The 17604-nt window shown below is 31.5% G+C and overlaps 1 protein-coding gene across 1 annotated transcript; it reads right to left on the bottom strand.

The window, feature by feature from the left end:
- Nucleotides 1–1201: 1201 nt before the first annotated feature.
- LOC108775244 (protein cortex) lies at nt 1202–13983 on the bottom strand. Its single transcript, XM_018541549.1, is given in 8 exon segments — nt 1202–1336; nt 9538–9566; nt 10389–10704; nt 11382–11592; nt 12244–12418; nt 12762–12932; nt 13010–13186; nt 13959–13983. Coding segments are annotated over 8 exon segments (1239 nt in total).
- Between the last annotated feature and the right edge of the window lie 3621 nt (nt 13984–17604).

Below are 17604 nucleotides of genomic sequence, written 5' to 3' on the forward strand. Positions count from 1 at the left end.
TAAAACAGTTTTATTGAAAAATAATATAATATTTTAATATTTAATATAATATTTTAATATTATTTTTTTCGTGTTTAATATATTTTATATATCTTTTTATATTTTATATACTTCATGTATTTTAATATTTTGTTTATTTTCTTTGGATATTATTACCATCTTTTCTCCAAGAAAATGTAATGAACTGATGATGCTTTATAGTCAAGATTGTACGTCTATTGCGGCTTCAAATTAGAAACTTATCTATCGGAAATTTGAAAACAGATTGCAGAAATCATTTTTGCATACGCCATGTAATAAACATGGGGTTTATTTCATTGAATGATTTAATCGAAAGCCACGGCGATTCGCTCTGACGCTAACGATACGTAATAATAAGCGATAGATGTAAAAGCGATACATTACGCTGGACAATAATTTGTCAGTCTTTCGCGATGCGCGGTTGATCGATGTTGTATCCGCCTGGGATCGTTTAAATGGTAGCGCCAGTTTGTCGATAAGATTATTAATGGCATGAATTATTCGCGGCTTTTATCGCAATCTACACAGCGGCAAATCTTTTTTTCCAGAAGCCATCGCTCTATTTCGGATCTCCTTTTTTCCGAAAATAAGCGGCAAAAATTTGAATAGAAATTCAAATTCATATATAATTTTATACGTCATCAAATCTATCTGTATGATAAGTATAAATACATATATATATATATATATATGTGTGTGTGTGTGTAATTTAATTTTCTGTATAAAAATAAAACATACTATACAATGTGTAATTATAGAAAGACCTAAATTTACATATCTAAAAATAGTTTTGTTGAATTATCAAAATAATTAAATAGAACGCTCGAGCTGATTGCTAAAATATCAAAAGGTTTTACAGTATTGTTTATTTCGAATTTCCTACATAATTGTTTCGTAAATCTATTTTTATGTAAAACAAATTAAATCACACATATTACATATATGAAGGCACTTGTTACACATTTAAATTTGCAGACGTGTAATATATACATTGGTGAAAGATATTATACCTGCAGAATTAAAAACATAAACATACATACATATACAAAAAATATATACTTACTTATAAATTATTTATAAAATATATGTATTTATAAAACACGACACGCGAGTTTTTAAGATTTTTTCTTCCGGCCCAAACGAGAGGAGCTTCCCCCTAGGTCATCGATTCCTGCTAAAGTCATCGACACGTGACTGCGCGACCGGTCCTGCAATCCAGTTCCGTCGCAGCCCAATCAGGCGAGGAGGTGTCCGGGAAGGGACAGGGATGAGGCGAGGAGTCTCGATCACTATCATCGGAATCAAGGACGTCCGCCTACGCTGAACTTCCCGTATACCGTTACTACCGAATTCCGGCTTCCCCTCGGGTCCTCTTGTTTTCCCTCTCTCTCTCTCTCTCTCTCTTTTCTCGCGAGCGAACGCAGATGGTCGAATTCGGAAGATTACTGTTCCTCGCAGGCTCCGATCTGATCTGCTTGGCTCGGCGCGGCGGCTCCTATCCGATTCGCTCGGAGTTTCCTCACGTTGGAATCCGGATGCCAAGGAGCGAACGGTCAGGCGAGCGAGCGAGCGAGCGAACGACCCACAGCTGCACTCGCGGCATATTCTTCGCGCGTTGCGAAATTGCGCGTGTTCTCCGTGGCGTGTCGCGTGTACCTTCGCGTGTATTCCTCCTTCCTCTTTCTTCTCCTCTCTCACCCGTCACGTGTGTCAGCGGGTGTTCGCGTGTGGGTGGCTGAACGAGCCGGGACGTGCAACATCGTCGATAGCCAGCGCACGCACGGTCATTGATGCGTTCGCGCGTCCACGTGTGCGTATCCTAGGAAACGCAGGGGATGTCGGCAAAGCGGGCAAAGGATGTTAAAAATATTCACGAGGTCTTGGAATATTCGTTAAACTGAAGAAAAAGTCGATGTGCACGGAGAGAACAGGTTTGCTGAATTATTAAAAAATTTAATTAAATACAGATCTGAATATAATTTTGGTGAACTATCAAAATAATTATGTAAATCGCATAAGTCAATAGTTAAAATATAAAATTTTTTGCAGCTTTACATACTGTGTTTGAATTCTACATAATTGTTTTGACGATCCAACAAAATGATTTTCAAATCTGTATCTCTATAACTGAATTTTTAGATATTTTAATAACATTATTGCTTCTTCCATGTATTATAGAAGAATTACGACCGTCTTGGAATAAACAACGACTTTTTGTTTGAAGTTTTATAATTTTTTCACGCTATTGCTTCTCACATATACTGTGTAGAAGAGCAGAATAATATCCTTTTAGAATAGATCTCTCTCTCTCTCTCTAATATAAAGCATTATATAAATAAAAAAAATTAATGCAAGAAAGTAAATTTCTGATTTTTAATTTGAATTATCTTTTTCAGATTTTTTTTACATAGCCATCTTCTTTAATACAATTATAATAATACAATTATTTAAAATAAATATACAGTTTACAATAATAATACAAATACAAAATTTATTGCACAATAATATTGTTGACGCTTTCACGGATACCTATATTTTTCAAGACACAGAGATAACACATCTCTTGACGTATATAAATAGCAAAATGACGTTTTACTTTAATTATGTAAAAATAATAAAGTAAAGTATATACCTTTTATATACTAATTATAATATTATAGACAGAATAATAAAGTGATAATATTATAAGAATCAGAATATCTTTTTAACGACGTATTTTTTGTCTAATTTGAATTAGCACACAATTGTCACTCTTATAACAATTTAATAATAATTTATAATTTAATTTTTCTTTAGAGAAAGTGCTATAAAATACATTGCTTTCTCATGTTTATAATATTATTATAAATTTCATTTCAGAAGTTTATAAAAATGAATCTTTTTCCAAAATTAATTAGCGAAAAATACAAATTTTTCGCTAATTATTTGAAAGTTAATAATAATACACAATAGGATAATTTAAGAGTCAGTTACGTAACGAAGATCGCTTAATTTAAAACATATAAAATAAAAAACCAAGATAATCAATAGGCTCAGATAAATAAATCCAAAAAAATTAATAAAATGCCAATATGAGCCGACACAAGTTATTAGTGTGTATTTATATATATAAAATTTATTCGAAATGAATAATAAGATTATTTTCCTGTTGCTATTATGTTGCAGTACTTCGTCGGAGACACATCTTCTATATTCTATCTTTTTGCAAGTTGCTCCGAGAGACTTCACAATTTTTCATTTAACAAGGTATTGTAATTTTATCTCTTTATATATACATATATATATATGGCTACATCAATATAAACTGTTATTATAATTTTTTACTTCACATGGCTATATCTTTTAAATAATTTTGTTGCACCGTTATGATGCTTACTAAATTTCTATTACTCAACAAATTTTAAATAATGGACAACAATTCGGCCTTGACGTTGATAATTGACAAGCATCCTAACGAACAACAAAATGTTAAAAACTTATTTCACAATTTACTAAAAAAAATTATAATTTTGTAAAAATTCTACTATTATTTGTCAAATTTCCGTTAATATTTTAATTATTTGTTAACATTGAAAATGATCCGATCAGTGTCGAAACGTTTGTTGTTTTTATAATTTAAATATATTTTCTTTATTTTCTCTTTTTAATTGTAATATTTTTATTTCGGCTCGTTGCCCGTTAAATCATTTAATATTTATTTATTATTGTCGAGCCTTCTTCTACTGTTCTTATTTTAAACGATCTTTGTTATATATGACTGGCTCTTAGCCCTTAAATTTTCCTATTGTGTTTTATATTTGAAACTACTTACAGAGTTTTATCATTATTTCTTATTTTTAATAATAATATATTTATATGGTAATAATACAGATTTATATATATATATTGATCATATCAATATATTATATATGTATTATATTAATAATATATATTTCCAATAATATATTATTATTATTATTACTTAATAGTATTCTTTTGCTGAAGAAAAATTGATTCTAGTAACCACTTTAAAAAGATATTTGATTTTCTTAAAATTGTATAAATATGTAAAAGGATTTTTTTAGTGTTGTATTCTGCTTATAATATCATTTATATATAAAAAGTTTTATTTAAAAAACCATATTTTTATAATAATAATTGTTAATAATATAATATTTTTATATCTGAAGAAAACTTAAACATAAAGCCAAAACATGTAGTAGGCCTCTGATAATGTTAAAAAGATTTCATTATTATTTGATTGTATTTGATTTTGAAGTAAACATATAATTTTTTTTAGATATTCCTTGACTCTTATATGCCTTTTATGATATATTGTATTTTGAATATTAAGAATCCTATACTATCTTATCTATTTGTTAATAATATATCACAAAATATCAAGTTATTCGCAATGCAAATTCAATTAATTAACTATAATTTAATCCTTAATTAATTTTTAAAGATATACTATAGTCTTTGACAAAATCAATTAGAATAAAGTATATTTCCTAATTAAACAGGTTCAACATTTAAAATGTTATTCAAATAACAACAAGATAATTGCTTATTATGTGGACAAGTGAAGTAAAAAATTGATATTAAAAAACAACAGCAAAATTACGACAAAGAGATAAGATTAAAAAAATTTAAATAAAATCTGCCGCGTCGAAAAAACGATGCCCAAGAGCTTTCTTAATTTCCATAATTTTTAACAATTTTAATGAAAACAAATATAAATCTATTCATTATTTTTGACAAGAGTTTTTAACACAGGAAATCATAGACTTTACCTTAATAATACTGTTAATGCAACGATTTCATATTCACATGAAATAAAATCATAACCCCACGATAAAAATATTACACAATGCGACATTATTTAATACGATAAAAAATAAAATATTCAGCGTCGTTGCTTTCTTTCAATTTTTAATTATGCACTAAATCGTTGTACGTTTTATCGAGCGTAATGATTTTAATGGAATTTGAATAGTTAACTGAGATATCTAAGCACAATTCTTTTCCAAGCGACATATCGGACGTCAACGTGAATCTTCTTTACGTAGCGTGCTGTTGCCGATCTATTGCAAGATAAGTCGACTATTCACAGCGCGGTGCGAAATTACATTTTACGACCGTCGCTAAATTAACGCTTTTGAAAGGCTTCTTAGCGCCATTATATTTAGCGAACTACAATTATCTACATTGTGCGTCGCGTTAATTGCGGCAGTGATAGTTACTTAAGAATAAGCTCTTTTACGACCTACGATACTTGTTTGTAATTTTACGCTTACCATATCTGATCTCGCCACATTACATAAATTTTCACTAATATACATACATTTTGATATGCCATTTTTCCAATTTAATATCAATTCTGAATCAATATCTCTCTGTAAGCAAGAATTAAATGTGTTAAAAATCTATAATAAAAAAATTAAAAAAATAACTTTTTATTATATATATTTTAAAATTAACTTAATAAATAATAATAGGCTCTGTAAAAATAAAAACAAATTGAAAAAATAGAAAGACTAAGAGCCAGTTATAAAATAAAGCACTTTAATTTAAAAACATAATAAAGATAATAACAACAAACGTTTCGACGCCGATCGAGTAATTTTCAATTACAGTAAATACATTATAATTGTAAAACTTAAAAATCTACAAAATATATGATTTTTCAGTATTCTTCATATCCTGTGTTATAATGTTGCGAATCAAAATAAATTAAAATAGTCATAATCTGTTCTTGATTTTTGTTTTCCTTCTTGATATTACGTTATCTGATATTGTCGAAATCACTTATTCTTTAATAAAGGGAAATGTTCATTTGCAACCTTGCTCCAATTTTTAAGATAACTACAGAGTGTATCACCACTTTTTGCGTTCTTTTTTATTCATTGACTCTCAACATTTTATTTAATAAGGTACATTTTATATTTATATATATCGTTAGTTTGTATGTGATTAGCATTAATTTTCTTTTGGTAACAGCCACTTTTTAGATTGTTACGATTTTACGTCGAGAATTTTCAACGACTAATTTGACTATTTTAATTTATTGACTCGCAACATTATAACACAAGACACGAATAACCATACATTTTGTAGATTTTTAATAGTTGTACAATTATAATGTATTTACTAGGGCCGGCGAAGTAAATTTTTTTCTATGTATGGAGTTTCGGTTGGAGAAGGGTGGCGAGGAGGAGAGTTGACATTAATATTTTAGACTGTTCTTTCATATATGCGTTTTTATTTTTATGTTTTATAAAGTAAATGTTGCTGCTCTTATTTTGTTTTTAGTTATAAAAATTCTTCATTTTAGTAATTTGAAATCTAAATCTTTGGCAATATCCTGATACATGTGGAAAATTGCTATATTATTTAAACGTTTTTGTAACATTGTCGCTCGAAGAAAATTTTTTAGACGCCTAAGCGTGAAAAACGATCTTTCGTTAGAACACAACGAACTCGGAATTGTTAATAGTATTTTAATTAATTTAGTGAAACTAATTATGTGTTAATTAAGTGTTCACATAAAGTATTTATTGAATATTAATTTAGTGTTTACTTCTGAGGTTTTGACGTATGTATGCATATATGAAAAAACAGTCTAAAATATTAATGTCAACCCTCTTCCTCGCCGCCCTTCTCCAATCGAAACTCCATACATAGAAAAAATTTACTTCGCCGACCCTGATTATCTTTATTATGTTTTTAAATTAAAGTGCATTATTTTATATAACTAACTCTTAACCCTTTTATTTTTTTTAACCCTTTTATTTAACCAATTTGTTTTTAAAATTAATATTTTTAGATTATAAAAAGTATATTAGCAAATTTCGTAAAATTTGTACAAAAACAAAGTGATGCTACTAAATATGTCAATTCATTAAAATTTACTAGTATATTTCTAAGTTTGATACAGTAGAAAAGGTGATCTCATCGAGAAGTTCAATAATGACTATCAATGTTATCCGATAATATGAGACGTACAACAAAAGAGATCTGTATTATAAATAATTTCCTTAAGAGATTATTTTAGAATACCTTTAATACTCTTGTTGCCAAAGAGATTTAATATGTCTAACAAATTATGGAAGAAAAAAAATCTTCAAAAGATTTAAAGAATCTCTGCGATAAAGTGAGAAAGGCGAGCATCCTCAATTACTGACTTAAGAGGATCCTGAAGACAATTAATCATGTTAGAAATAGGTACAGACCATTACGTGTCATTGACACATCAATATCTCATTCACACATGCTACATATATACATAAATCTTTGTATCGCAATTACGTTTTAATTAGATGTTCCAATTCTCGGCATGTTCTCATCAGTTTTCATTGATTTTAATTACACATCTAAATCCAATTTTAAGAACTCCACGCTGCAAACTTGCCTGTGGATTACTATTTCGTAAGTATAGTTTTTATATGAAGTAAATGTTATCATAATGTGCTTCGACGTGACAGCTCTGGAGCACTATTGGACTAAGAAATGGTAAAGTAGAACTCAATTAAGGATTTTCTAATCTGTGAATGACAAAAAAAGTATTTGCGCGATACAAAAATTATATAATTTAATCGATAATACAGACGACTTTAGGATCCCTTTAAAATTATAGCAAATTCTGTAACTATATTCGGAAATAACTGATGAAATAGAAACTTACTTGCGAAACCTGCAGCTTCGTATTAAACAATCAATCATAGACAAATCCGAAATTAATACTACAGAATCAACTATAGACCAGAAACTTAAGATCAGTATCACTGAATCAATCAAAAATCATAAATCTAGGATCAATACAATCAAATCAACAAAAAATCACAATCATTTTTCAATTTAGCAATGTTACTTAGTATTTGAATACGGGATACATGTATAATTATAATGAGATTGACATATGTATGGATCACAGACTGGAGCAACTACTATTAAATGTGCTATTATGCGCATCTTTAAACATTTTGAGATCAAAGGTGTCAATAAAACGGAAAACGATTTTTTTTTTCAAAAAAGATTGACTGGTCGTCTGCGGGTCTATTATGTTTGAGGAAGCTGACGGAAGATGTTAATGTTTTATAATATAAACTCACGGAGAGTTAACAATGTAGATCTATTAATCGTACGTATCAATGTCAATGATAAACGTTGTATTCATGATATATACATATCACGAATAATTATAGATCGTCCAAGGTGTTTCAAATAAATGAGAAATTATCGAATCGGATTACGGACCATAACTCCTTGTTTTCTTTGTGTAGAACTTTCGTGAGGAATGTGTCGTCTTTGATATGATTTCTCGTTGCCAAAAAAATTCCATATTGAGTAGATATTGATACCGTTGCAAAATGTTACTGTAACAAACATCTAACTTAAATACAATTATAGAAAAGTGTTTCGAAACGGAAAATTATATTTTATTTTGAATATCAATATTAAATAAATTGTCTTACATCTTACATTAAACGAAGGTGTTAAAAATAAAAATATTTTTTTTATAATATATTTGTCCACGTCACACTTCTTCCCTCTTTTTAATGTCACACAAAGTACGAGTTTGTATTTAAAAAATTTAAATATTTGTAACTATACTCAATGTAATTAGTCAATTCATATAACTGAATAGTAACAGCAAAATGTAAAATAATTTCAAAAATTGTAAAAGTGATATACCATAACGAATATTCCCGAAACTCTTTATGTAAACAAGTTTTTACTTTGTCTTTTCTTTCTTATTGTTTAGAAGAACTTTTGTGTTTATTTATAGGAAATAGGATTGATCGAACACGAAATATCAACAGCTTTATACGAGAAGAACAAAGAAAGGTTTCGAATTTTCATTAGAAAATTGTTGACCGAATGTCATAATATTAACAAATTCGTATCAGTGTGACATAAATGAGGATAATCAGGTTACATTATTTTTAATAATAATAATTTTGATAGATAATATTAAAATTAATAATAGTCACCGATATATGTAATATTTAATTCAATAAAAATAATACAAATAATACGAAATGTTTATAACAATATAAGCGAAATAATTAATTTATATTAATTTATTAGCGTTTTGATTAAAATTGCAATTCTCCTAGTAATGTAGAACAAATTATAACAATAAAGTTAAAGTTTTAAAAATCGCTACTATAAAACAAATCAAGCAAGATAAAAATCTTTCCTCTCGATGTTTATAATATTATCAGGTTAGCAAATTCAAATTTTAATGTCAGTTTTATGTTGAAGATTTCAACACAGAAAGACAGACGTGACGATCAAAATCTATTTAGAAAAGCAACATTGCTTACCAATCAGAAGTAGTTTAGTTAACAGAAATCCAAATAAAAAAACGCAACTTGAGTGAAAAAATTGGCGCACAAGCGCCTGATAAACCAAAGAATAAAAACGTCTATCTGTAATAAATCGGACAAGAAAAACAAGAAGAAACGTATTTCGAAAAATACACTATTAGATGAAGAAGAAAGAGAAAATAAGAAAAATTATAGGAAATTGCACTTACCATTGTGTGGCCCACTGTCGTATTACTTGAAAAATAATGAAAATTTATAATAACCGGTGTGTTATCAATAAACTTTATTAAAAATCATGTTGCAAGTTACAACATTCCGGGCCAAAAGGAATGGAAACAGAAAACTCAAGGGCACAAAAATAAACTTGCGAGCTATACGGCGAGAAGATATTAAATAATCAGATATTCAAAGAACATTGGCAATATAAGCAGAAGTAGAATACTACGTGACTCAAAAAAGCAAAATATTACGGGTAAATTTAAACCTTAGAAGGCTTATCAAATAACCAAGGAAATCAGGATTTCAAGGTTTTTTAAATATAAAAAGTAACAATAAGAAGTAATCATCTTTAAAGAAATAAATTGTAAATTCAAGATTTATTATCTTGCTTGACGTCATATAAAAGCTACTTTCAAGAGTTTCAAGGTTTTAATTTCATTGATTATCTACTATCAAAGGAGATCTTAATTTAAATTGAAGTGTTTAATAATTTAATTCCATGAATTAATTATTTCATATATAGTATTTTAATTTGTACAATAATATCTTTTCTTGATTATTTTATTATTAATTACAAATCTCAAAAATACAACACAAAGATATTTATTAATTTTAATTTTTAAAAGAAATAATAAAATATATGTCCTTTTCCGCGTGAAAAAGAATCAGATTTTTATAGTATAAGAGAATAATATTTTCTGAAAAATTTTGAAGTTGAACACTTCTTTAAAACTTTTACACAAACGGCAATTTATCAAAATGTACTACAATTACATTGTAAACTTTCATGAACTAAATTATTTTTTTTTAAATAGAGAAAAGATAAGATTTATATACTCAGTTGTTCGTGCGCGGCATTGAACTTCATAAAGCACAGTCGCATGTCTTTATCCAATGGCAGCACATCGACGATTCGATTGAAACTGGCAAGCACTGCGACAATGGTGTACACGTTGTCTTCTTCTTTGTAAGTCCAATGTACGACCAACTCGCCGCTTAATTTATTCCAGGCGAGATTTTCCACACGACCACTGAATTTGGCGCGCACAAAGGCCGTCATCACACACTTGTTGACATTCCACAATGACAACGATCCGGTGGCCCTTCCGCCTATGCAAAGCAAGCCGGACATTTGCGGGTGCCAAGCGACCGCCTGTTGAATATATTCCACTGTTATATTCCACTTATCGTTGAAAAAATCTGATTTGTATAGAATTATTGTATTGGTATTGAAGATAACCGTAAGATCAAGATTAATATCAATTTTTAATTATGAGCAATATTTAAAGTAGGCGGATTCTCGAATTTATTCTACAAAAATTATTTCAAGCATCATCTGTTCACTTGCACAGAAAAAATGATTTTGCTAAAGTGTCTAAAAATTTAGCTATGTAGATACAGCTTTGAAAACAAATTGTATTAAATCATCAAAATAAATAGGGCACTTAAACTATTATAATTACTAGAATGTTAAAACTTTCTGCAGTATTACACATTATGTTTGAAAATTCTGCATAGTAATTTTGATTAGAGAGGACAAAATTATTTTCAAATCTTAACTAAATTTTTAGATCTGTACCTAGAAAAATCCTTTTTCCTGTACATTCGCAATTATTATATTCTTATTCATTGTATTGAACAATTTTAGATTCGTGTTGTAAGTAAAATTTGAGTTGTACTCAAGTATGATTTGATTGTAACATTTGTTAATGTAATCGATCATGAAAATTGAATATCACTTTCGTAACATTGAGTGAGTGGACTTTTTTATCCTAATAAAGATTATGATGAAATTATTGAAGATTATTGAATAGCGTTTCACCGGCTTACTTTTACAGGTTTAAAGAATCTGATATTGAAACATGGAGTCAATTCCGACCAGGAAAATAATCGAACGTTTTTGTCCTCCGCGGTCGATACGAGATACTTGTAATTTGGCGAAAAACTCAGGTTCAGGATCTCGGCTTTCGTATGCTGGAGTTTGGTGCGCAGCAACATGCCCGTGTCAGCATCGAATATTGATATTCTGCCGGCGCATCCGCTGCGGATATAATATTACTAATTTTTCATTTTTATATTTTTTATATATATTATTTTATTATTATAGTCTACTATAAAGTGGTCTTGTTTGTTTATATTTCCGATTATCCAATTTACAGATGGTATGCTGGATAAGTGTATTATGACCTTACGATAAATAGACTTAAATCATGAAATAAAAAATATGTTTTTTTAAATATCGACATAAATGAGTTATGATATAATGAATTTGAAATGCATTTTATTTGTAGCATTAATTCTAGGTACTTTACTAAAACTCTTTGCTGATCCACGTTTGGAAAAAAAATAATTATAATATTTACGTACGCTATAACCACAAAGAATTAATATCCGGAAAAAATATCGAATATTCGAAGAATTAAGATTATAGCACACAAAAAGCTTAAGCAATAAGAAAATTAACATTTTATTGACCGTCTATAATATTCTCTTGTGATTGTGTGGTCAATTCTTTTAATTACAACCACTTATAATTTATACGCTTACGCAATTATAGAACGAGCTGTAGAAATTTACTCTACTGCTTATATTATTATCTTACATTTCTATTGCGATTGAACAATTCACTTACTGTCTTATTACCTTACATTTTTTGTGTGCCATAGTCTCTAATTATAAAATCGATATTCACGTGACGATTTGACGATCATAAGCTGACCAACAAATGCAACGTATAGTGCAGCCTCTTTCTTCCAACCAGCATTTACACATAACGTCCCACAAAATCTTCTGCTTTTTCAAATCGTACATCACAAGCATCGAGACGTGTTTATCAGGAATGCAGACAGACATTATCAATTTATTGCCTAAAATGATAGATGATTTATGTTTATTATCTAGATTAAAATAAGGCATGTCGTATAATTATTTTCTACTTATCTCTCAACAGACCTTAATGATTCAACAAGTGTAACAAAACATCATTTTTACTGTTACATTTGCTGAACTTTTGATAACATTGAAATATGACATAAAAAATATGTAACTTGTAAAAAGAGTATTATAATTGTCGCACAGACTTGCCAATATCCAATTATTTGAGACAATTGCTGTTTGCGTGATACGTGGTACACTTTGTATACTGAAGAATGGCAAGTCAGGTGTTACTTGTAACGCTGTTTCCCCCATCTTTTTTGATGTTACACTCACCGTCACTGGCCCATTTAATATCGGTGATTTGATTGACATCAGAAATCACCGAACTACATTGGATGGCAATGGATGTCACCTTTTCGCCGTCGTTATTATATATATTTAGGCAATCATTATTGGACACAGCCATCATGTTGTTGCAGTTCCAATCCATTGCCTTGATATTTCCTTCAATATCAGAAGTCATTTAAGAGATATGGATTTAACAAGTAAATCTGAATTACTTTGAATTAATTGTAACGTACCCTGTAAAGGGATGATATCTTCGGGTATAGACAACATCTTCTCCGCACTTCCTATCAAAATTTTTTTGCGAGGTACGCACTTCCAGCTTTCTTTCTTTTCGTATTCCGACCGCGGCGGTTTCCGAGGTCGTCGCACCATCGAACCGCTAAAGCGCAAAATCTTGTCTTGATCTAATGCTATCAAGAAGCGTATTTTTCGATTTTAATTCATTATATATTCAACAAATGAAAATACATAAAAAGAATCCAGCGACTATACAAATATTATTTCTTTAGTTAATGTCAAACAATCTATAATTTACTCTTTCAGGATTCTATTTTCTATTGTCATATATGGTGTATAAATATAAAGGAATATAAATCAGATTGGTTTTGTATACGTTGTAATTCCATTTATAATTTTATATGCCTTGTAATATGAAAAACGTTTGAACAATTAGAATACATATTATATAAAATATATATTTAAATTTACATTCATGTATCAAAATATATGCAGACAGAATTATAAATAGAAGTCTATTCTGAAATTCGATATGAGATTCCCTCAAAAGGTAGCCTTTAGAATTCTTTTTATTTAGAAGATAAAAAGCAATAAACAGAAGAATTATTTTAGGTAAGTATACTTTTATATTATACAGTCAACACACCACACACACACACACACACACACACACAAATCCATCACTCGATTATCTGTAAGAATCGCTGAAGAAGGTGAGTTCCGAAACGTACGACACTTTTTGTTACTTTTTTTGTATTGTAAAATTTAAGGAACAATAATAATTATTATTATTAAATCCATTTAGCTCGATTTAGACCGTTTAATTATTTAATTTGCATTTCAAAAAACGAACGAAATTTATTAACTTTTATATTAATTAGATTTATTAACTAAGAACAATTATATTATCTAGATATATATATTTTATTGTGATAGAAACATTACCTGGTATTAAAACCTGTTCTATCATTATTGCACGCAAAGCTTTACGTCGAAATGTATCTTCCAGCGAATCGACCTGTTTTTTTAAAAGAATCAAAATACGGTTACGCAATTAGAATCATAAATGGATATTGTTTTACACATACGTACTTGTTTACAAACGTCTATTATATTCGTTTTCTCCGTTGATTGTTCTTTCATTAACAAATAATGAGCCATGTCGAAATTATAACCACGTCGGGAGGGTAAGAATCTGTCACCCGAATAGATCTGTTTCGATATCGAAGAACACACTTTGATTTCCATGCAGTTTGGATGTCGACATTTTTGCGCATTGCATTGCTCAGGACCTTTGTTGGTGGTCTCTTTTGGGGTAACAGATAACAGAGGCCATTTCCGTGGAAGAATCTTGTAATAAACATAAAAATTATGTATATACATAATATAATACATGTCACAGTCAAAATGTTAACTTAGTAAATGTATACACTTACTGTAGTTGGCTGTAGTCAATATAGACTTACTATACGTAAATGTATACATTTACTAAAATAAAACACTTTGATTGTTACATATATACGAAATAAAAATTATAATTGTAAAAACGTATATACAACATAAAATTTATAATTGTATATACATGAATATACACTACTATTCGTCATTCGCGTGGGAAAATTCGCGAGCACAGAGATTTCTTCCTTAAATCTTTAACAAAGTAAAAACGGAAGGTGTTAATAAATTCCCGTGATCAAAATATCTCATGCAAATTTTTCGTTGAATAAAACATTAAGATCTCGTGAACTGAAAATAGATTGCAAATTGAACTTTTAAATTTCACGAAAGAATCTCTATGTTCGTCCTGTACTCTTCAGTATCTCGGGTAGAAAAACGCATCATTTTTCCCGGATTTATTCGAAGGTCGAAGACTAATTCTCCAGTACATCAGTGTGATCGATTGATCACCGCTCAATCGTTAGCCCGTGACCGTCGCAGCTAATTGAAAGCTTCATTCCCACGGTGAATCGGTGGAGAACACGGTGGGGCCCGAACCGGTCAGCGACGACATTATGAGATGCGAAAACGCCACGCATACGCGCCGCTCTGTTCGTGGGCCGTATCACCTGCGGCAAAACTCTGTCTCTTGCAGGGGATGCTCCTTGAAATGAGAGACAATAAATTTGAGAACGAGAGAGACAGAGCTACGACGGCCGCTATATGAGACACCCTGATCCATAAACGGCATTTTTATCATAAGCATTTAAGCAAACGCTGCACCAACTTCGACATATTAGAATTAACTTCGACACTTGCAATTTGCAAAAACTTGGAACATTCTTATGAAATGCTACACGAGCTCTTTAAAAAAAAATCAAGCAATTGAATTGAAGAAATAAAATTGATTCCTCCCAGCATCCATCAGGGATTCGACGGAGTTTTCCGTTATGTACAGCACGCTTTGCCTCGCGTTCGAGTAGCGAATCGTCTGGGAAGGGAAGCAGTTTTCGCGCTTTTGTAACAGGAGACTGCGTTGCATAGAAAGAGAAAAGATCCTATCAGACGTAAAATCCAAAATTTTCTACGTCCGAGAACGGCCGAGTGCGGAGGGTGCCGCTGTGGATAATTTCTGCTGGAGGCATTATGCACGAAGGGGTAATACCTTATACCGACCATTGTACCCCCTGCGAACATCTGGCTGTCCGGGTTAGTGATGGATGGGACAAGTTACCGAACCTGATTCCCGTAGCTGGACCAATCTCACATATACACACGTTTAAAAAAAGAAAAGAAAGGAGACCGCTCCCGTGCGCTCGCGCGTCGCGTCTTATAAAACTTTAATTTGCAAGTTATTAAATAAACTCTCACGAGAAATAATTTCACGCACATGTTCACGTTACAGGGATAAGAAGATTTATTGTTACTGATTGCAAAAGCAATATATTTAATTAATTGCATGATTATATATAATAATATGCAGCATAAAATTTCAAGAATTTTAAAGAAGAAAAAAAGAAACTCGAAAATACACACCAAGACGCGTTTTGTAGTACATGCAAGACCTCATTAAATATGGATAAAAGACGTGGGCAGTTCCTGCTCTACAAAAAGCTTGTTTGTTCATCTGGAATTGATTTTATTACTCGCGTGAAAGGCTTAGAATGTTGAAAGTCGAGATCTCGTTTCTCTTGGATATCCTAAGCACTCAAAAAAGGAATTTTAATTTTGAAACGGGATTCTCCGTGGCGATACGAATGATGGCAGGTACGATCGCGCGACGCAGCGCGACGATCTAAAATCGCTCGGAGCCAAGCGACTTGTAAGCGCGACGATCTCCCTCCACTTTCGACACCCGTTACGACCGTAGCATTAGATCGTACGTTAGACACGCGATTGGCTCCCGTCGGATGCGAAGAGGTTGGGCCAGGTGGGCCATCAGGGGGCTCATGACGCTATTGGCAGCACAAACAGCCGCGAAGGAAGGGAACAAACGAGTTAGCGAATCCATAGCTTCACTATAAACGAATTATTACGTCTTGGTCACCCTTATTTATGAGCTTATTACATTCAGAGAATGACTAATTAATTAATTAACTTGTCATTGATTCGAGAGATGGATATATTGTCGGAGCGATTACATTCATTATCGCATAATATAAATCAGTTAAAGTTACACTTTATTAATTAGAGACAAGAACAAAGCTATTTTATACAATCTTATATTTCTGCAAGAGAATTGCAAATAAAAAAATGAATTTAAACAGGTATATAAGTATATAGAGAATTTGGAAAATTATTTTTAAATTATTTACTGTATCTGCGTGCATTAATAACTTTTTATTTCGTTATTTTTACGCGTCGGAAAATACGAAAGCGATCTTCCCGTGGGTCTTGATCGAGGGCGCGAAATGCGTGCGCCAAGATCAGGTGGGGAAGGCGCTCTCCCAGGTTCGATGAGGCGCAGGACGCGGAATGCACGACGTAGGACGTAGGACATGGGTTTCCCGCGAGTGGGGAGTCCTCCGGTGCACAGCATCCTTCCCTCGCAGCGACGAAGCGACCGAACTGGTCCTGAGAGACACGGCGAGGGGGGCTCGTGAGCCGGGGCCGTGGCTTGGCGGGCCCCGTTTCTGGGCCCGCTGTCTGCAGCCCTCAGTCGCTCGCTGATGCTTGGACGAGCAGGAGTGTCGAGTTATCCTAGGGCAGGACTCGTCGCGATTCTGCCAATTTTTCACTTTTTCGGGGGGAAGGTGGGGTAGAGGGACGAGAGAAAGACAATGATTCGCGTTCGCGCCGACTTTAGATCGACATCCGGCCGATCTCTGTTCTCCCGTTTCGCTAATCCCGAGTCGGCCGATCGAATAATTGAGACCAACTCTCGAAGATCACCGAGATTAATCCAGGATATTCGAGTTGCTAGTGGTTGCAAAGGGACGTTGGAAAAAAAAACTTGAAATGATCAGTTTTCTTCTTCTTTGGATCTTGAAACAGAATCAATGCGATTCGATGATCGTTATTTCGCGTCGATCTTCGCATTTTCGATCTTGATCCCTGTTTCCCGCCCTGTGATTCCTGATCAATGCGATTCCTTGCAGATAGTTAGCTAATAGTCTTTACTAAATTAGAAATGGAATATCGAGATACCGATAAC

The sequence above is a fragment of the Cyphomyrmex costatus genome, unplaced genomic scaffold (assembly GCF_001594065.2).
Source record: "Cyphomyrmex costatus isolate MS0001 unplaced genomic scaffold, Ccosl1.0 scaffold29, whole genome shotgun sequence".
NCBI classification, from domain to species: domain Eukaryota; kingdom Metazoa; phylum Arthropoda; class Insecta; order Hymenoptera; family Formicidae; genus Cyphomyrmex; species Cyphomyrmex costatus.